We start from the raw sequence: 22,930 nt of genomic DNA, 5'->3' as shown, positions 1-22,930 counted from the left end.
TATTACAATTATAATGAAAAACAGCATAAAATTGCCATTCTAATAAAATAATAATAAAATATTATAACATTAAGGACATTGTTTGGCTGTCTAAATCTCACCTAAAACCTGATTCTCTAAAGCAGTGGTTCCCAACCCTGTCCTGGAGGACCACCAGGCCAATCGGGTTTTCAGACTAGCCCTAATGAATATGCATGAGAGAGATTTGCATTTAATGGAAGTGACAGATATGCAAATCTGCTCCATGCATATTCATTAGGGCGATCCTGAAAACCCGATTGGCCTGGTGGTCCTCCAGGACAGGGTTGGGAACCACTGCTCTAAAGGACGCCTAAAAAGTTAGATGCCTAAACACAATTCTACAAAGGGCACCTAACATAGACACCTAAACAGCGCCTAAGTTTAGATACATTTTGCAGAAGCAGGGCCTCATAGTGTAACCACCTCCTGTATTATCTGCTTCAGCCAGACAATAGCACTGACCTTGGTGTGCTATCTGCACTGCTGGAGTAAAAAAAGTCTCTCAGCACAGAGAGGCTAGCACCTGTTACCAGTGCAGATTCTGAAAAAGCTGTCTCAGACCAATCATATCCAGAGCAGACATTTCCATGCTTGCTTTTGAGGTGCTATACAGCAGTGGACTGTTCAGCTTCTAATATTGTCCACGCAGAGCTTTATCACAGTAATCAACAAGTCTTCTCTGTTTTTCTGCCTCCGCCAGAGTAGCCATATTTGTTTCTGCAAAAAAAATGTTTACTATGTTTCAATGAGGAACGGAGAAGGAAGTGGGGAAGGGACACTAGTCAGAACATTGTGTGGACAAATATGTTTATTAAAAAAAAATATATATATATATATATATATATATATAAAATTTCAGTTAAAACAAATATACACATGAATAAAGCAAAATGTGGCAGGCATGTAAAATCCCTTAAAATAAAACATATACTGGACCCTAACACGGTCCGTGTTTCGGCCACAGAGGCCTTCATCAGGGGTGGTGAAAAGTAGATGGCACCAATTGACATGAAATCAAGCACAACTGAGATGACTTGCAGAAAGTCTTACAAAGTTCCTGCCGAAATATGGATAATCAAACGCATTCGTAGAAAGACGCTGCAATAGAACTGCAATCCAGAAAACTCAGTTGAGGTCTGTCATCTCTGGGTCTCGAACATGATGTTCTTTCTTATAAAAAAAGGATTTAAAACTGCTGGAGAGGGTGCAGAGACGAGCAACGAAGCTAATAAGAGGTATGGAGAACTTGGAATATGAGGAACGACTCAAGAAACTGGGACTGTTCTCCCTTGAGAAGAGGAGGCTGCGAGGGGACATGATCGAGATGTTCAAAATGCTGAAAGGCATCGATAAAATAGAGCAGGAAAATAAATTATTTACATTGTCCAACGCATCACGGACAAGAGGACATGGTTTGAAGCTAAGGGGGGACAAGTCCAGGACAAATGCCAGGAAGTTCTGCTTTACACAGCGAGTGGTAGACGCCTGGAATGCTCTCCCAAAGGAGGTTATTAAGGAATCCACTGTGCTAGGATTCAAAGGCAAATTAGATGCACATCTCCTTACGAGAGGCATAGAGGGATATGGGTGACTAAAACTACATCAGGTGTATACCTGACTGGGCCTCCGCGTGTGCGGATCGCCGGACTCGATGGACCATGGGTCTGATCCGGAGATGGCAGTTCTTATGTTCTTATGTAACCTTTGTTGCCAGATGTCAAGAAGAACTATCAGTCATAAGGAGCAGCACAAAAATATTTTTGACACCAAGAAGTCTGGTCTATCAATTTCAGCATCGAAGGCATAGGTCCCCATGGGCAGCACCCAACAAGGTGGAGCATCCAAGGACCCATAAAGATTCAATATTCTCGTTGGTGCTAAAGGATTCCAATGCTCTGCATCAGGCAAAATCCAAGAAGCATCAGCATTGGTCCCCTTTGAAGCACGGTATCAGGAACACTGTGGCATTGGCCTTGCTGGTATCAGATCCTAAAGAATGGCATGGGGACAAATTTGTCCCTGATCCTGCAGGATCTATCTCCATCCCTGTCCCATCCCCATGAGTTCCGTCCCTGTCCCTGCCCCATTTCTTCAAGCTTTGTCCTCATCTGTACAAGTCTCAAACACTTTAAAATCATAAGTGTTCAAGGCTTGTACAGATTAGGACGGAGCTTGCAGGGATGAGTCAGGGAAAGGAATAGAACTCATGGGGATGGAGATAAATTCCGTAAGGATGGGGACAAATTTGTCCCTGTGTCATTCTCTAACAGTTCCCATGCCATTCTTGGTGCTCTTATTCAGAGCAGGACCATGAGTTCAGTTATCCAAGGTGGACGCAGGCTCAAACAAGAGTACTGCCTTCAGTCTGATATGTACTTCTCCTGGGATTCTTACGAAGAGTCACTAATTATACCTCTCTTATAGAATACTATAATCTATAAATCAGCTCAGAAATATGAAGAACCTTTTTACTTCACTGAAACTGTTTCATATATGTCTAGCTGTTAAAAGAGGAAAAAGCTTCAGATCCCCGTATGCTGCAAGTATGAAACTGAGAATGTACAAAATTGAGAATGTACTGAATAATTGACATAGATAACTTCTTGTGCAAGATTAGTTAGCTACTTTGTGCCACTGTTAAAGTGTTTGAAAGGACCACTTATACACTAACATTTGCTCAAGTAGGTTTTTTTTAAGCCAATGGGGTGGTTTCCTTCTCTAGTATGGGAACGGTACAGCTGCATGGAACAGTCTCCCAGAGGAGGTGGTGGAGACAGAGACTGTCTGAATTCAAGAAAGGTTGGGATAGTCACGTGGGATCTTTTAGAGAGAGGGCGAGCTAATGGTTACTGTGGATGGGCAGATTGGATGGGCCATTTGGACTTTATCTGCCATCATGTTTCTATGTTTTAGTATGCTTGCTCAGTTTCGTACTTGCAGCATACGGGGATCTGAGACTTTTTCCTCCTTTAACAGTATGTTTGTATATGGACACTTTATTAGATATTAACATACATTACATTTCTGTCCCAGCTCTGTCCAAACTACACTCCTGGGAATTCCTGCATGCAAATCACATAACAGTAGGCACACCTTTTTCTATATGCTTATTCTTTACATTGCCTCCTATCCCATGATTTTTAAATTTTCTCACCAGTCTCTCATGAGGGATTTTGCTAAATGTTTTTTGAAAATCTTGTTACCTACCTTACTTGAATATAAAAATATATGAGTTAAATCCAAAATCCTTTGCTTTTTCTTTCTGTAGCCATGATTCTGCTAGAGAGGTGACTTAAGAGATCATACTGATTGCTGTGTGTATTGGTGGTTTGTGTACAATTCTGTGTCCTCTATTATTACACAGAAACTTTGGTGAGAATCTGAAACTTTGGTGAGTTGGATGATTGTAGAGGGAAACCTGATTAGAGAGTAAGCAAAGGATAGGTAATTCCATAAATCTGTACAACATACATTGAATTGTGCATAGCAGGAAGCTAAAAGGGCAAAGTTACAATTCAAAGAGAGAAGGGGTACAGATTTTCTTATTTTTGTTTGTAGCAATATATGTTGCTTGATGTCTTTTTCGTTTGAAGTTTTTAATGTGTTTTGTGTTGTTTATTTTTCAAGGGTTGCACATTCTACATACCTTCAGGATCTGCTTGTGTGTTTTTGGGTCAAAAGCAGCACATGTGATCATGGCTTCTAAGGGCTGACCAAGAAAAGAAACAGTGGAAATATGTCATATTTGTACTTTTAATTGCTTTATAGGAGCACTGCCGTGTAGCTAGCTTCACGAAAGTAGTGGTACTTTGTGTAGGTGCTCACTGCCAAAATGTAGCACTAGGTGAAATAACTTTTCAGATAAAGATGTTCATTGTATATGCACAGAAAATGGCAAGAAAAATCAAAGGACATGATCACTGCTATGCAGGGAACAAAACGATGATATGGATTATGTATGAATTTATCCTGGCACCTAATAAAGCAATTTGCATTTATGATGCATTTTAAATTCACCATAAATAATCCAACAAGGTCTTCAGAGAGCTAAAAGACTACACTTTCTGAGTGTAAAATACACAGCTTTTCCTTGTATTTCATGTGTAGGCTGTCCAGTGATTTGGCTCATAGGTGAGCTATGTTGGAAGCATGCTATTGTATACACTTCACAACATACATGCCATTTTTTACGTCAGGCTTGTTCAAGTTCAGTTCTCAAAGACTGAGAGCAGCCCAGGTCAGGCCATCAAGCCCAGGGGGCTACAACGGCTTGATGGACCATTGATCTGACCCATTAAGGCTATTTTTATGTTCTATGTTAGGAGCCTGTTCTCACGGTGGCCAATCCAGGTCACTAGTACCTGGCAAAAACCCAAAAAGTAGCAACATTCCATGCTGCTGATTCAGGGCAAGCAATGGCTTGCCCCATGTCTTTCTCAATAACAGACTATAGACTTTTCCTCCAGGAAATTGCCCAAACTCTTCTTAAAACCAGCTAAGCTATCCACTTTTACCACAACCTCTGGCAACGCATTCTAGTGCTTAACTATTCTCTGAGTGAAAAATATTTCCTCCTATTGGTTTTAAAAGTATTTCCCTGTTTCTTCATCGAGTGTCTTTGTAATTTTTGACAGAGTGAAAAATTGATCCACTTGTATCCGTTCTACTGCACTCAAGATTTTGTAGACTTCAATATCTCCCCTCAGCTGTCTCGTTTCCAAGCTGAAGAGCCCTAACCTTTTTAGTCTTTCCTCAGAGAGGATTTCCATCCCCTTTATCATCTTAGTCGCTCTTCTTTGAACCCTTTCTAGTGTCAAAATATCTTTGTTGAGATAAGGAGACCAGAATTGAACGCAATACTCCAGGTGAGGTCACACCATGAAGCAATACAGAGGCATTATAACATCCTTAGACTTGTTAACTATCCCTTTAAAAATAATTCCTAGCATCTTTTTTTGCTTTTTTGGCCGCCGTACATTGGGCAGAAAGTTTCATTGTATTGTTTACAATAATACCCAGATCCTTTTCTTGGGCACTAACCCCCAAGGTGAACCCTAGGATCTGGTAACTGTGATTTGGGTTATTCTTCCCAATGTGCATCACTTTGCATTTGTCCATATAAATTTCATCTGCCACTTCGACGCCCAGTCTTCCAATTTCCTAAGGTCTGCCTGCAATTTTTCAGAATCCGCATGCGTTTTAGCAACTTTGAACAGTTTTGTGTCATCTGCAAATCTAATCACTTCACTCATCATTCTAATTTCCAGATTATTTATAAATAAGTTAAATAGCACCGGGCCCAGTACAGATCCCTGCGGCACTCCACTGTTTACTCTCCTCCATTTAGAAAAATGACCATTTAACCCTACCCTCTGTTTTCTATCCGTTAACCAATTCCTAATCCACAACTGAACCTTGCCACCTATCCATGCCTCTTTAATTTTCTCAAGAGCCTCTCATGAGGAACTTTGTCAAAAGCTTTCTGATAATCTAGATACACTACATCAACCAGCTCACCTTTATCCACACCTTCAAAGAACTCAAGCAAATTGGTGAGGCAAGATCTCCCTCAGCTGAAACCATGCTGACTCTGTCTCATTAAATCATGTTTGTCTACATGTTTCACAATTTTATTTTTTATAATTGTTTCCACCATTTTGCTCAGCACTGAAGACAGGCTTACCAGTCTGTAATTTCCCAGATCTGCCCTGGAACCCTTTTTAAAAATTGGTGTAACATTGGCCACCCTCCAATCTTCAGATATTACAGATGATTTTAGTGACAGGTTACAGATCACTAACAGCAGGTCAGTAATTTCATGTTTGAGTTCTTTTAGCATCCTGGGATGTATACCATCTGATCCATGTGATTTATCACTTTTTAACTTGTCAATTTGGCTTAGTACATCTTCCAGATCCATCAAGATTTCTTTCAGTTCCTCTGCATCATCACCTTTGAAAACCATTTCTGGTTCAGGTCGATCTCTTTCATCTTCTTCCGTAAAGACTGAAGCAGAGAATTCATTTAGTTTCTCCACTATGGCCTTATCCTCCCTGAGTGCCCCTTTTGCTCCTTGATCATCCAGTGGTCCCACGGATTCCTTCACAGGTTCTCTGCTTCTGATATACATAAAAAAATTGTTATGCGTGAGAGAGATCTACATACAATGTATGTTGTGGGCATCTTATACATATTTATTAGGGATATCCTGAAACTCTGGCCTGTGTGCAGCCCTCAAAGACTGAACTTGGACAAGCCTGCTTTATAACACACAGTGATGATTGAAATTTTGCTTCTGAACTAAGGGAATTCAATTTATGTAGTCTTAACAGGGGGCCATAAACCTTAACTTACATTCTTAACCAGAAAGTTAAATAGAAGGTAGTGTAGCTGTTACCATTCTCTGCTGAGATTCAGATTTAATAAATTTGCAGCTGAAACTCAGCTAAACCTTACAGTTTAACTGTCATGTATCTGCCTACCCATCATGTTTCAGAGTTCTTTTGAAATATACACTCGGGTACTATTTACATCTACCACATATGCTTACTGTCACCTATACTTACTGTCATAACATGCAGAAAAACAATATTCATCTGCAAGGAGACCTCCAAGGTGGCATTTTAGCTGATATTAGTCCATTTACAAGGGCTGCTCAGCAGCACAAACCCAAAGTAGACTCCACACTATATTATGTGAGAGGAACTGTCAGATTTGAGCATTCAGTGACTATTGTATGTTAGTGTATATACAAGGTGTTTCTGATTACTAAAATGGTTGGATAATTTTTTACATTTTATTGATTCACTTTGATACTATGATTAAGCTCTTGAGTCTCCTTTTTGTAGTGCATATAGAAGGGAATTCTATATATAGCACTGAAAGGTGTCAAAAAGATCAGTCCTGAGCCCCTATTCTATAAAAGGTACCTGACCTTTCTTTCAGAATCAGTCTTACATCTGATAGAACCAGGTGTAATTCTGATGCCCAAAGTTAGTACGGATCACACTGTTCTATAATTTGGTGTCTAAATTTTGGCAAAGCATATGCTCCTCCCATGGCCATGTCCCTTTTTTGGGATGTGTGTGAGAAGAGTTGGACGCTAAAGTGTAGAATCATCCCTCTTAGCACCTATAGCCCCATACAAGATAGATTCTCTTTTTGGAATTCAATCTTGCCCAGAGTTTTAACAAGCCACAACTGGAACACCATTCTCTCCTGGTTGAGTCTGCTTAAAGAAGATAAATAGCTTGAGAACATATGCCAGCACACCACCAGGCAGAGAAGGAAGAACTCTGGATAAATTTGGGTACAGAGTTTTCTAGAGTACTATGTTGACAAGTAGAGTTCTCAGCTATAACTTTTACATTACATTTTACATGACAAAGCTCATACAAAAATTATCTGATTATGAACCATATATACCTGAGGATCATTTGTCTACTTTTCAGTATATCAGCAATGATCTGCTAGAAACCAGAAAGTACATGGCCTGCTCCATTTTTGATGCCTTTGATGTAACATCCAGAATGTCAGCGATATCCGTTGCCATGCGGCAACAAGCTTGATTTCAAGTATCAGATATGGATGCCAATGTAGGAAAGGCTGGTTAATATTCCTTGTTTGGAGGATGAGCTAGTCGGTAACAAAATTGAAGAGGCTACTCAAAAAATTAGAAAACATGAAGATTCCATGACCACTCTTATCTTCTTTGAGAACATCTAAAGCTCAGTCAACTGTGTGTTATTATACTCCCAGAAAAGGCCCCTATAATTCTAAATGCAGATATAATCTAACTACCACCTTATACAGGGCTCAACCTCAAAGACGACAAAAACAGCGACAGCATTCTCATAAGTCACAACCACAGTCTCAACAAAAGACACAACAATCTTTTTGACTCCATTGCAGAGAGCTTAGCCAATATTCTTCAACCTCAACCTCAAAAGTGAAAGTAAGAAAGAAGTAGGGAATTACAGGCTGGTAAGTCTAACTTCAGTGGTAAGCAAATTAATGGAAATGCTTTTAAAACAGAGAAAGATGAAATTTTTGGAATCCTGTGGATTACAGGACTGGAGGCAACATGGATTCACTAGAGGTATGTCTTGTCAGACAAATCTGATCAATTTCTTTGACTAGGTGACCAGAGAATTGGATAGAGGGGAGTGCGCTAGATGTGGTGTATTTAGCAAAGCCTTTGACAGTGTTCCACACAGACATCTAATAAATAAACTGAGTACCCTCGGGATGGGTCCCAAAGTGATGAGCTGGGTCAATAACTGGTTGAGTGGAAGGCAACAGAGAGTACTGATTAATAGAGATAGCTCTGAGGAAAGGGATGTTACTAGTGGTGTTCCTCAAGGTTCTGTTCTTGGGCCTGTTCTTTTTAACATTTTTATAAACGATATTGCTGAAGGGCTGTCAGATAAGATTTTCTTATTTGTGGATGATACCAAAATCTGCAATAGAGTAGACACGCTGGATGGTGTGAATAACATGAAGAAAGACCTGGCGAAGCTTAAAAAAGGTCTGAAATTTGGCAGCTAAAATTTAATACTAAGAAATGCAAGGTCATGCATTTGGGCTGCAAAAACCCAAGGGAACAGTACAGTTTAGGGGAGAAGAACATATGTGCATGACAGAAGAGCGGGACTTGGGTGTGATTGATGTGATGATCTTAAGGTGGCTAAACAGGTTGAAAAAGTGACGGCGAAAGATAGCAGATTGCTAGGGTGAATAGAGAGAGGTATGGCCAGTAGGAAAAAGGAAGTATTGATGCCCCTGTGTATAAGACTTTGGTGAGACCTCATTTAGAATATTGTGTACTATTCTGGAGGTTGCATCTTCAGAAAGATATAAAAAGGATGGAGTCAGTCCAGACGAAGGCTACTAAAATGGTGCATGGTCTTCGTCATAAGACATATTGGAGACAGACTTAAAGATCTCAATGTGTATACTTTGGAGGAAACTGGGAATTGGTTACTTTTTTCCCATGTAACTCAGTGATATAATTGACAGTAATGGGTTGAAATTTGATCCTGAAAATTCTGAAATCTGAAGTTTAACACTTTGGGAGGCTACTGCAGGAATCTGCATAAATGGATGAATTTGGAGTCCTCTTGGATCCCAATTTAAGCTATAAATATCAAATTTCTGTAGCATTGCAAAGTGTCTTTTTGAGATGCATGTTTTAGTTGATCATGACCTAGGAATGCTTGTGTACTCTAGTGATTACCAGGATTGATTACTTTATTACTCTATATCAGGGACTCCCCAAGAAAGAACTAAAGCAATTTCAGCTTACACAAAACATTGCTTATTGTTGCTGAAAAAGGGATCTGATCTTCCAAGCAGGTCATCACAATAACTGGCTGGCCCACATCATCTCACGCTCTTCATCCTACTTAAACTTCAGGAAACTACTAAAAACTAATCTTTTCACCCGATTCATACCCTAAGACCCTATGCCCACCCTGGCCCTCTATCTCTATATGTCCTTTACGCAGATTGTCTTGACCTTCTTCACTGTACCATTTCATTGCCATAATTGTACCCATCTTTCTTTCTGTTTGTACCATTTTTTCTCTCAGTTGTACCATTTTTTTTCTCTATCACCTAATTTTATCTGATTGTAACATTGTACCATTTTCGCTGATTGTCCAGCCCTTCTTCGTTGTAAACCGCCTAGAACTACTATGGCTTTGGCGGTATATAAGAAATAAAATTATTATTATTATTATTACTTCAGTGTAATTATAAGAACTGTGTCTGGTTAATTATGTTCAAGTACAAACATGTAACATGTTCTTCAGAATAATCCTGGGCCTACAGCAGCTAAATTGGTTGAGAGAAACTGCTTTTAGCTTTGTGGCCCTGACCGTTTGGAATGCAGTCCCTGTGGAATTGTGGCATTTTACAGCAGTTTATTTTGAATAATATTTGGACCTGAAGTCTTTGGTTTTTTTTTTCTTTGACTGACTTCTAGATGTTTCAGAATGTAGTGAGATATCAAGTTTCAGTTAATTATGTAATTAAATGTATATTACATAATTGCAAACCCTATCCTAATCCTTCGCTGGAGATTGGCCTATTTGCACATAACTTTACTTAATAATGGAGTGAGCAACTTTATAGAAAACAGCTTCCATGGGTTCAGTATTACTTTATCCACAGAAGTAGCTTTGAAAATTACCCTCCTTAAATATGTTGTACTAATCAGTAATGTAGGAGGCTTCCCCACCAACACACACTATTGAGGATTGTGGATAACATCTCAATTTATGCAGACCAAACTAAGCAAGACAGTACCCTGCTGCATTGTATAACACTGTATTTTGTTGCTTTTCAGGTTCCTTTCAGTGCTTCGCTGACCCCGGTTCGCTTGCATTCCTCGAACCCTAACCTTTGTGCTGACACTGAATTTCCAAGTCCTCCAATCTGTTTAGCTGACACATTGGAATTTGCCATGGATTATAGTAAACTCCAGGAAGAGTTTTGTCTTGTTGCACAAAAAGGTAACATAAGATGTAAAGAAATTGTATAACAAATGCATTGTCTCTATGGCAACACTAAAATTATCTTTAATTCAGGATATTCATCCCCCGCACCATACCATATAACAGTGGTTCACTAACCAATCCTTAGAACATATCTAGCCAGTAAGTTGTTTAGGATACCCACAATGAATGTACATGAGATAAATCTGCATGCACTACTTCAGTTTATTGATTTATTAGGATTTATTAACATAGAAACATGATGGCAGATAAAGGCCAAAGGGCCCATCCAGTCTGCCCATCTGCATCATCCACTGCCTCTTCCTTTCCTGTGTCTGTCCCTAGCTTTCCTGAATTCAGACAGTCTTTGTCGCCAGTATCTCTGCTGGGAGACTATTCCACATATCTATCACCCTTTCTGTAAAAAAGTATTTCCTTAGATTACTCCTGAGCCTGTCACCTCTTAACCTCATTCAATGCCCTCTGGAGTTGTCTTTCAATTGAAAGAAAATCGCCTCATGTGCACATAGGTATTTAAACTTCTCTATCATATCTCCCCTCTTCCGCCTTTCCTCCAAAGAATACATATTGAAATCATTAAGTTTGTCACCGTATGCCTTATGATGATGTAGATCATCAACCATTTTTGTTGTCTTCTTCTGGAGTGACTCCATCCTGTTTATATCTTTTTGAAAGTGCAGTCTCCAGAATTGTACACAATATTCTAAATGAAGTCTCACTAGTCTTATATAGGGGCATCAATTCTTCCTTTTTCCTACTGGCCATTCCTCTCCCTATGCACCCAAGCATCCTAGCTTTTGCAGTCACCTTTTTAACCTGTTTTGCCACCTTACAATCATCATATGCTATCACACCCAAGTCCCACTCCTCTTTTGTGCACAAAAGTTCTTTACCCCCTATACTGTATCGTTCCCTCAAGTTTCTGCAGCCAAATGTATGACTTTGTATTTCTTAGCATTAAATCTTAGCTCCCAAATTTCAGACATAAGAACATAAGAATTGCTGTTGCTGGGTCAGACCAGTGGTTCATCCTGCCCAGCAGTCCGCTCATGCGGCAGCACCAAGGTCAAGACCAGTGCTCCAAATGAGTCCAGTCTCACCAGTTTAGCATGAACTTGTCCAATTTTGTCTTGAAACCCTGGAGGGTGTCTTCCCCATTCCTCAAGCTTCACTAGGTGCTTTCTCATGTTTTCCATACCATCAGGGGTATCTACTCTATTACAGATTTTAGTATCATCTGCAAAGAGGCAAATCTTACCAGTCAGCCTTTTAGCAATATTGCTTACAAAGCTGAACTGAGGCAACCACTAGTAACATCTCTTTCCTCAGAGCGATCTCTGTTGACCACTACCCTCTGTCACCTTCCACTCAACCAGCTCCTAACCTAGTCCATCACTTTGGGGCCCATACCTAGTGCACTCAGTTTATTTATTAGATGCCTGTGTGGAATAGTCAATGACTTTGCTAAAATCTAAATACATCACATCTAGTGTTGCTCTTTGTCCAATTCTCTGGTCACCCATTCAAAGAAATTGATCAGATTTGTCTGACAAGCCCTACCTCTACTGAATCCATGTTGCCTTGGGTCCTGTAATCCATTGGGTTCCAGGAACGTCACTATTCTCTGTTTTAAAAGTGTTTCCATTAATTTACTGTAAGCTAATATATAACTCCACTTTTAATAGCTGATGGGTTAAATCTAATGGAAGAAAAAGCCTCAGTTCTATCTGGTAGAGCATAAAGCTCAAACCACCTCTGCCCATCATTGGCTCAAAAAACCGGCCTATAGTTCTCTACTTCTTCCTTACTTCTTCCTTTATGTAGCAATTACATAACATTAGAGATTTCTATTCTCCATTACCTTGTGGTTCAAGGTGGATTACAAAAGAGTTATAAACGGAGAGATACAATGGAAGATCATTGGTGATTTCTAGAGGAGGTAAGGAGTATAATAGGTAGAATCTGTGAAGTAGGAAGTAGGTGGGAGGAAGGGAGGTAATTATGATGTTAAGACTGTTTCAGGGATTTCTGAACATCTTATAGTCTGGAGTGGTTATCAGTAGGTTGGAGATTTGGTTATCTAATTTTGCTGCTTGAGTGGCTAGGAGGCCAACATATAGTTTTTTCCGTTTGGTTTCTTTGATTGGAGGGTGTGTGAATGGGGTGTGTGTTTTTCTGTGTCTGGTTGAGGTTGTTTGGATAAGGCGGTTGTTCAGGTAGGTTGGGTCGTCTCCATTTAAAGATTTAAATAGCATGCAGTAGTGCTGCCCGATTTCCGATTCGAATCGATTCACCGATTCACTTTGGGTGAATCTATTCAAATCGATGTGTATTTTTTAAAAATTGGCATCTTCGTTTCAGGGCCCACCCTCCTCCCCGCGCTGCTAACCTAAAGCTGCCTCTCCGGCTCTTGGACAGTTTCTGTCTCTGAGGTAGGAGGCTGCAGTGTTTTCCCTAGCGCTTTTTAGCTGGGCACGAATCCTGCTGCCTGGCGCCACTCAAATATTTTTTAAAACCCCTCTCACCAGCTTGGGGATTTTCCGGCCTGACTCGGCCCTTCCCCGGCCCTTCCCCTTCCCGACTCAACCTTCCCTGGCCTGACTCGGCGATTTCAAACCCTCCCCGTATCACTAGCCTAGACTAGCAGCAGCACTGCCCTCTCCTTATTGTAATTTGCCTGACTGCTGCCGTAGCTTTAGCGAGTCAATTCCCTCCAGCAGCCTCGGGGCCTCTGCTAGGCCGTCCCGCCTCCAAGGAAGAAGAAAGTTGCATCATCAGAGGTGGGGCGGCCTAGCAAAATCCCTGAGGCTGCAGAAGGGAATTGACTCGCTAAAGCTATGGAAGCTGTCAGGCAAATTACAATAAGGAGAGAGCGGTGCTGCTGCTAGTCCATGGCAAGTTCTCACAGTTCATTCTGGGGCCTTCAAAGAGAACTCAGCTTGTTGTACAGCCTGAGAGCGTCTGAAACCCACTAAACAGAAATGAGAAGAAAGATCGGCCATGCAGCTTGCCCTCTCCCTGCGGTTCCTGCTCACTTATTGAAGACCACTTTGCATCCTGAGCTTGTTCCAAACCACTGCGGAGAAGGGAGAGAGAGAGAGAGTACAGAAGATACTGTTTAGAAAAGAGAAAGCTGTGAAGAAATAAAGGAGAGAAGATAGAATGAGGAGAAGAGGGAGTGTGGAAAGGAGTGAGAAGGGAGAGAGAATAGCAGAAAGGGAGGGAGAATAAAGATGAAAAGACAGAAGGGAGAATGGAGAGAAGAGGGTGAAGAAAGGGGAGAGTGGAGAGTACTGGGAGGGAAAAGGCCTTCAGGGGGGACAGGCAGGCCTTTAGGGATGGAGTGCAGGCCTTCAGGGGGAGGTACAGGCCTTCGGGGGGGACAGACCAGGGGAGGGAGACCCTGGTGTAGAAGTACATGGAGGGAGGGAGGGAAGGGGGGTTCAAAGATACATGCATATGTCGGACTTTAGGGGGGAAGAAATAATGGGTCTTAAAATAGAGGAGAGGAAGAGGAATGATGGACAATGGGATTTAGGGAGGGAAGGAACAGAAAGGGAGAGAAGTTAGACACAAGGGATGGTGTAGAGGGGGGGATAGAGATACTGGATAGGAGGGTAGTTGGGAAAAGAAAGGGAGAGATGGTGGACCCTGGGGTGGTGGGAAGGAGGGAGAGATGCTGGATGAAGGATAGTTAAGAAAAGGTGGATCTGTGGATGGAGATGAAAAAAAGGAAAGATGCCAAACCTTTGGGGGAGGGAAGAGATGTGGAAGGAGAGGACAGAGATGGCAGATGGATGGTTAGCATGGGGAAAGAAGGAGACCCTGGCAAGCAAGTTATCAGAAGACAACCAGAGCCTGGGACCAACAAGATTTGACTAATGACTAGACAACAAAAGGTAGAAAAACTAATTTTATTTTCCATTTTGTGATTACAACATGTCAGATTTGAAACGTGTATCCTGCAGAGCTGGTGGTAGACCGCAAACGTGGGCTAGGATTTAAGAGAGAGAGAGGGAAAGTGTTTTTTGTTTGTTTATTTTGTTTACACCACAGCGCCAGTATGGTTAGGAGAAGGCAAAGGGGGTGAAGAGGCTATAAAATAAATCCACCAGGATGTTTGAAAAAAACAAACAAACACCCAATTGGGCAGGAAAATCGAATTGAATCGAATCGAAAAACCAGTTCAATAGGCTGAATCAAATCGAATCAAAATTTTTTTTCCTGAATCGGGCAGCACTAGCATGCAGTAGAACTTAAATAGTATTCTTTCTTGAATTGGTAGCCAGTGTGAGTTGATGTATGCTTCTGTGATATGGTCGTGTTTCCTTAATGAGTAGATGAGTCTTAAAGCTGTATTTTGGATTGTCTGTAGTTGTTTAGTCATTGTTGCAGGGGAGGTAGAGGATGTTGCAGTAATCCAGAACGCCTAGGATTAGGGATTGAACTATGAGTTGGAATTGAATTCTTTCGAAGAATTTTCGGACTTGTCTTAGGTTTCTCATAACTGCAAAAGATTTCTGTATTGTTTTGTTTATTTGTGGTTGCATGGTGCAGCATCTGTCTATAGTCATTCCCAGTAGTTTTAGGGTGGTTTGAATGAGGTAATTCACCCAAGGCGGTATACAGCAGGTATAGTTTAACATAACATTTACAATTTTCTATACAGCATAACAATGCTAAAATGACCAACTATAAACATAAATACAATAATGAGGAAAACTTGAAATCAATAAATTGAAATTTTATAATAGGATACCATGAAACAGTATCACAAATATACATATTTAATAGCACTGAAATTCAAATAACAGAAATAAAATATGTCTGTATAAAACTTATGAAACACTTAATAATCACATGTAAGAACATTCAGATGACATACAGTACATATGAATATAATGCTTTTCTACAATACAGCTTACCACATAGCCAAATGCAGATTTGTATGCAAATCTATTTCATGTATAATCAATAGTTTACACAGGAAATCTAATACAGAAGCACTTAACTTAAAAAAAGGAGACTGTGATAACATGAAGAGAATGGTAAGAATAAAATTTAGAGGTGCAGCAGCAAAGGTCAAAAATATACATCAGGCATGGATATTATTTTTTTTAAAACATCCTGGAATCCCAGACTAGATATATTCCATGTATTAAAAAAGGAGGAAGGAAAACCAAACGGCAGCCAGTGTGGATAACAAGTGAGGTGAAGGAAGCTATTAGAGCTAAAAGAGAATCCTTCAGAAAGTGGAAAATAGGATCTGATTGAAATTAATTGTAAACACCTCAAGGAATGTTAAGTCAAATGCAAGGCACTAATAAGGAAGGCGAAGAGAGATCTTGAAAAGAAGATTGTGCTGAAAGGAAAATCACACAGTAAAAGCTTTTTATAGGTATATTAAAAGCAAGAAGTCGGGAAGAGAATCGGTTGTACTGCTAGATGACTGAGGGATAAAAGGGGGGCTCTCAAGGAAGACAAGGCCATAGCAAAGAGATTAAATTAATTCTTTGCTTCAGTCTTCACTGAGGAAGATGTGGGGGAGATACCAGTGCCAGAAATGGTATTAAATTCTGATAATCAGAGAAACTCATACAAATAAATCTCTGTAACACTGGATGATGTAATGGGTCAATTTGATAAATTGAACAGTAGCAAATCACCTGGACCAGAGTATACATCCCAGAGTATACATCCCAGAGTGCTGATAGAATTGAAAAATGAACTTGTAGAGCTATTGTTAGTAGTTTGTAATTTTTCTTTAAAATCCAGCGTAGTTCCAGAAGACTGGAGGTTGGACAACACGATACAGATTTTTTAAAAGGGTTTCAGAGGTGATCTGGGAAATTATAGACTGGTGAGTCTGAAGTCGATGCTAGGCAAAATGATAGAACATATACGTAAGTGTGGATTAATAAGAGAAAGCCAATATGGATTTAGTCAAGGGAAATCTTGCCTCACCAATCTACTGCATTTCTTTGAAGGGGTGAATGAACATGTGGATAACGGTGAATTGGTTGATATTGGTTTAGTATACTTCTTGCAGAGCAGAATAGACCTGTGTTATCGGGGAACGTTCCCATACCCCTCCTTCTTAGGTTTACCACATGGCCCCAGAAAAAAAAGAGGACGGATTGAGATATCCGGGTTTTACTTCCATTGAGAGCAATGGTAGTAAAACCCAGATGTCTCAACCTCCTTTTTCTGGAGCCATATGGTAACCCTAATCCTTCTTATATTCTGTTATGAGGGCCATCGTCTACTTTGGTACAAACTGAAGGGGGCAGCACACTACTACTGTTATTACTTATTTCTGTAGCACTATTAGATATACGCAGTGCTGTACATCAAAGCATAGAAGAGACAGGCCCTGCTCAAAGAGCTTCCAATCTAGTCATGACATTCAAACAGGATAAGAAGGTGAATCAGTACACTGTGCTCAAATGGAGGAAATACAGAGGGAATCCGTGCTGCACCAACTGTGCACCACTGGCATGTGACTCCCTCATCCCACCACTGAAGAAGGAGGAGTTGAAAACTGTGATACCTTCTGCAAACTGTGCATGTTTGGATTCACTGCCCACTTGTCCAGAATGACACACCTATTTACAAGAAAGAAGATTATCGAGGTAAGAACCTAATCTTTCTTTATATCTCTCTTATTTGAATTTCAGTGCTGTTAATAAGTATATTTTTAAAACTGTTTCATGGTAGTCCTATTATTAAGTTTCAGTTTACTGATTTTAACTTTACCTCATTTATTGTATTTGTTTATATTTGGTCTTTTTACTATTGTTAGGTTGTTAACAAAACTGTAAGTTTTATGTTGAATTATACTTATTGTACACCACCTTGGGTGAATCTCTTCATAAAGGAGGATAATAAATCTCAATAAATAAATAAACCACTAGACCAGACCTCTTTCTGGAGCCCTCTGTTACATGTGCTCTAAATCTAGTCACCAGCTGTTGTCCTTAACAATGACCACGATGCCCCTCTCTTTCCCAGTAGCTGTAAATGCTACCTCTGCAGCTTTCCGAGAGCCAGATCCAATTTTATAATAAAACTAGGGATCTTCTGCATGGTAGTGTTCACTGCCACTGAGCAACTGGGCTGACCTCTCAAATCTGCTATCTGAAGGCAAGAGAATAATTCTACACCAGAAGACCACTTTCTTAAAAAATATATTTTCATAAATTTACCCCCTCTTCTATTAAACTGCGCTAGCAGTTTATAGTGCAGAGGGCTGCGCTGAATGGCCTGCACTGTTCCCGAAGCTCATAGGAACTCTATGAGCACTGGGAGCAGCGTGGGCCATTCAGCACAGCTCACTGTGCTAAAAACTGCTAGCGCAGTTTAATAGAAGAGGCCCTTAGTGTGATTGTTTATTAATTGGGGACTTAACCAGTAGCACATAAAAACTTTGCATCTGGGCCAACAGATCTAACATAAAGAAATTTACTCAACCTTTAAAGTAAACCGAGTAAAAATCTCCATTTGATATGAAGGATGCACTATCAAATATGTAAAAGCGGGATTTTAATATCTCTTGGAGTAGGTTAAGTCAATTTAATAGCAGCTTTAAAAAAGGACTTAAAAATATTCCAGTATGCTTGCAATTATTATTATAACTCTTGTGCTGATGACTGTTGCTTTCAGATGTGTCCAGTATTTTATCAGTATTTTCCAATATTTCATATGAATTCAAGGCACAGTATGTTTTATTTTTCAGTACATTCTCTTTTGAAGTCTGCATTCAATACCATAGCTATAGAGAAGGAGAAGCTGAAGCAGATGGTTTCTGAACAAGATTATTCAGGTCAAAATACACAGATTGTACGACTCAGACACTCACTTTCTCAGGTATTTGGATTTTCAAACTTTGCTTTCAAACACACGCAGTATCTCCACAGTTGTAGCATGTATTTTAGATATTTTTTTCTAAAAGAAGCAACTTGATCTTTTATGTGTCAGTAGGGAAATTATACTTTTCTTTTATCTGTTTCAAATTAATATATTTTCTATAGCCCAGCACAATTGCCAGAACTTGACTTGGAGATATTTTCTGCTTTCTAAAATAAAATCCACTGTAATTTATTATGTAAAGTCTCGTTGTCAAATTCCTTCTTTTCCTTCTCTGACACTTTTGTGGTCTTTTCTGTAACTGTTTATTTTGCCACCAAGGGGTCTTTTTACTAAGCTGCATTAGGTGCTAACACGTGCCTAAAGCAGCAAAAATGGCCTAATGTAGGATATGCCGAAGTATTCTGCATTAGTTTTGCGCAATATTTACTTTATTTTTTCATGTTTTTTTGAGGTGACATGAAAGTGCTAATCAGCTAGGGTACTAACATTACTGCCAACCTAACTGTTTAGCGATCCATAATGCAGAAACCCTTAACACCTCCTAACTAGGTTAAGCTTAGCTTGTGAAATAGCAGCAGTCTTTATCAGATTACATAGTAGGCCATCCAAGATATAGCACCCCAGGCTCTGCTGATCCCCTTGGTGTCTGACAGCCTCTCTTACTTCCCCAGAGTCTTTTTAATGAAAGACCCAAGGCTTCTGATTAATTCCATATATAACCCCTCACCCCATCCACCCCTAAGCTCACATTACATTTATACTACTACTCATTACTCTCAAGCCTCCAGCTGATCCTAACTAAAGAAAATCATCACTAATTTAGTTTCCTCTCAATACAACACCTACTATCACAAACTCACTCTTAGCCTATTTGTAGAAACCAACCTACCCACATAGCAAGAAAGGCATTTTAAAGAATCCATTTGTTTCAGCAATTTTATCAATATTTCTAGGAGTTCAAAGATTCACTAATTTAGTCCCCTCCTATTACCTCACCTCCTATCACAGATTCACTCTTACTCTATACATAAAAAATAACTCACAATTCACTACAGTATAGCTATTTTACCAACTCAAGATAACCTTTCTAATACTTCCACCTTCCCTACAAAGGAAAATTTGCAACTCATCTACAAACTCCTTCCAGCTTCCCCCCCCTCCCCGCCCCAGGTGACCACCAGCCTCCCAAGACCATTATCTCTCCAAGTGTCTTTTCCAACTGATGTCACTCACAGCACCCACTCAGACACAATTATAACAATTAATCACAGATACAGATTATAGGGAAGCAACCTCTGAGTATTAGCCAACTCAGAGACAATTACAGCATCTAACCAAACTTGCTTGCTATAGGGCACTAATCTATGAATGTGAATCTATTCAAACACTTCTACAACACTCACCCAACTTTTTACAGTCAGCAACTAAAATGAATTGGTATCTCATAACAATTCTCTGCCTACTGATCAGTACCATACTAAACAAAGCCTATTTCACCCATCCCAACAGTAGATCAAATAACCCCTCAGAACACACAGTCCCCTAAGATAAACAGTGTCATCCTATGATAAACTGTGCCGACCACATGCATTGGGCAATCCCAATCCTAGTGGGATCACAGAGACACCAAAAACCACACCACAATCATATCATTAAACCAAATCCGGACAACCTAATAAGAATTCCAACCACTTACACTAATGAAATCATACTCACCTCAACCCCATGTGGATATGTTAAAGTGAGATCAGTGATCAGTGGTCAACAAGACTGAAATTATAAAATATGTGCTTGATGAATTACAACCCGGCTTTCTATTCATAACTGAAACATGGATACCAAAGCAAGATGACCCCCAACTTACAACTACTCTGTTCATTAGGCTACAAAATCACCCAACTATCACAGGAGCGGTGGTCTGACAATACTGCATAAATCATCTTTTCACATCAAAATCATGGAATCTATAACTCACCTCACTAGAACTACTAATGGTAGAAATAAATAGTGATTCTTCTTAATGCCCCATTTGTTACATATTCTACATCCCTCAGACATCATCTCAAGAACCACGGTACAATATGAATCCACTTTCATCAAAGGATACCTCCACCTCCACCTAGACTCATCCTCAAACTCTCAAACCCTGAAATGCTTCATTCAACCTCTTAAATGAGCTAGACCTCAAACCCCTGTTTCAACAACCCACACACGAAAAGGGCTACTCGCCTTCTCCACATAGAGCATAGAGCATGATACAGGAATTATGTGTGCAAATAAGTAGGATTTAGTATGAACATAGTACACGATACTAGTATTATATGTGTATTTATGTAGGATGATTGATTATGTTATAAATGTGTGCAAATACATAGGATGATTATGGTATAAATGTGTCTGTATTGAAAACCATCTCAGAAAATGCTAACTCTATATTGTAACACCTTTACAGAAGCTCATGTGTTGTACACCTTTACAAAAGCTCATGTATTATAATACCATTACAGAAGCTCATGTAAACTGCTCTGAATTGACTCCCCAATCATTAGTAGCGATATAGAAGCTTTCAATAAACAATAAACAACTTCAACAAAAAGCACAAGCTACCTAGAATTTGACTCCCTATCTCAGGTACATAAGAACATAAGAAATGCCTGTACCGGATCAGACCTGGGGTCCATCTAGTCCGGTGATCCGCACACGCGGAGGCTCAGTCAGACCACCTACTCCTAAAGTCCACCATATTCTGGAAAGAGATATCAATAACCAAACTAAACAACACCCCCCCAAAGTACCTCGATCAGATCACCTACTCCTAAAATCCACCATATTCTGGAAAGAGATATCAATAACCAAACTAAACAACACCCCCCCCCCAGTAGCCTCTTATTATAGAAACAAAGTAGCCCCTGAATTATACCTAAATGAAACTCATTATTATCCTTCCCCATCCCTGATAAAGACTTCCTGGATCACAGGAAAATGATCAATGAACAAATCCTAAACAAACTAGCCCCACTAAAATGTAGTAAAAGAATCCAAAGATCATCAGATGTGATTCGACTTGGCACTTCTATCCCTAAAAAGAGCTTGCTGACAAGCCGAGTGCTACTGACATAAACACCTGTCCCTGGAAAACAAAACTAAGTGGTGCCAGAAAATACTAGAATATAATTCACTATTGACACAAAAGAAGAAAGAGTACTACTCTAAACAAATCAACACAGAAGATAATCTTAAAATCAACAAACTGTTCTCAATATTTGATAACATAACCAACATGAACAAGATCACAAATAGCAACAACCCCTCTACTCCAACTGCCCCAGAACTAGCCAACTATTTTAAAACAAAGATCTAATCCACATGAGACCAGCTACCTCCCACCAATCCAGCTAGGCCCACTGCAACAAAACCACTTAGAAAATATCAGCAGACAGATCTTGGAATGATTTTGAAGAGATTACATTCAAAGACAAAATGACTTCTCCTAAAATATTCCAATGTATACTGCAGCCTTGACACCTGCCCGCCTTATCTGATCAAAGCAGCACTTCAACAGCCATAGGAAAAATAACTCAATGGCTCAACTATTTTTTTTTTAATTAATTTGATTTCTATCCCGTCCTCCCAGTAGCTCAGAAAGGGTTACAAGCCAACATTCACAGTGAAATACATTTGGACAGTATAATGACTATACAGTAACTTAAGTACAAGTTAAGAAGAATGGAGAAGAGAGTGCAGAAAGGAAGGGGGAATTTAAGGGGGAATGGGGGTTGATTGCAGTTGGAATTTTAGTTGAAGAGGAGGGTCTTTACCGCTTTCCGGAAGGTCATTAATGAGTTCTGTAATCTCATTGTGGGGGGAGTTGGTTCCAGAGTTGGGGGATGAAGTGACTATAGGAGCATTTGCGGGTAGTTTCTGACAGGAGAGACCTTCCTGGGGGGGATGCATAGGTGTTTCTCCATTTCAGAGCGGAGGAGCCGAGTGGGGGTGTGTAGGGTTAATTTGGATCCTATGTAGGCTGGGGTGGTGGCATAGATTCTTTTATGTGCTATTATCAGGGCCTTGAATGTGCAGCATTTGTTGATCGAAAGCCAGTGCTCTGCACAGAATGCTGGGGAGATGGGGTCGTGGTAGTTGAAGTTGTGTAGGAGGCGAATTGTTGCGTTTTGTACATGCAGGAGGAATTTGAGATCTTTTTTGGCCACTCCATTAAATAGGGAGTTGCAGTAATCCATCCTGGAGAGGACATAGGTGTAGAGGAGTTGGGCTAGGTCTGGTTTGGAGATGTAGGGTTTGATCCTTCTCAGTTGGCGGAGATGGTAGAAGGAGGTGGAACCTACTTGAGATATGTGGGTGGACAGGGACAGGTAGCCATTTAATGTTACCTGATCTGCTGCTTTTAGTGAGGTGGAATCCCATGATAGTGTTGGACGTGTGTATTTGGTACTTTTTTTCCTGATCGATAAGAGTTTGATCTTGGAGGCATTAAGCTGTAGTTTGTTGTTTGTCATCCAGGT

General features: G+C 40.0%; 1 protein-coding gene across 8 annotated transcripts in view; it reads left to right on the top strand.

Annotated features, from left to right (window-relative positions):
• The window catches only part of OSBPL6 (oxysterol binding protein like 6), a 240,256-nt gene that overhangs the window by 124,580 nt on the left and 92,746 nt on the right, over positions 1-22,930 (top strand). For all 8 annotated transcript variants that reach the window (XM_033946821.1, XM_033946818.1, XM_033946816.1 and 5 more), the window contains 2 exons: positions 10,370-10,535; positions 18,274-18,404. In XM_033946821.1, coding sequence (XP_033802712.1) covers positions 10,370-10,535; positions 18,274-18,404 — 297 coding nt within the window. The remainder of the gene's footprint in view (positions 1-10,369; positions 10,536-18,273; positions 18,405-22,930) is intronic.

The sequence above is a fragment of the Geotrypetes seraphini genome, chromosome 5 (assembly GCF_902459505.1).
Source record: "Geotrypetes seraphini chromosome 5, aGeoSer1.1, whole genome shotgun sequence".
In the NCBI taxonomy this organism is placed as follows: domain Eukaryota; kingdom Metazoa; phylum Chordata; class Amphibia; order Gymnophiona; family Dermophiidae; genus Geotrypetes; species Geotrypetes seraphini.
The sequence above is the reverse complement of the archived record's forward strand: the minus strand, read 5'-3'. Positions and strand labels throughout refer to the sequence as shown.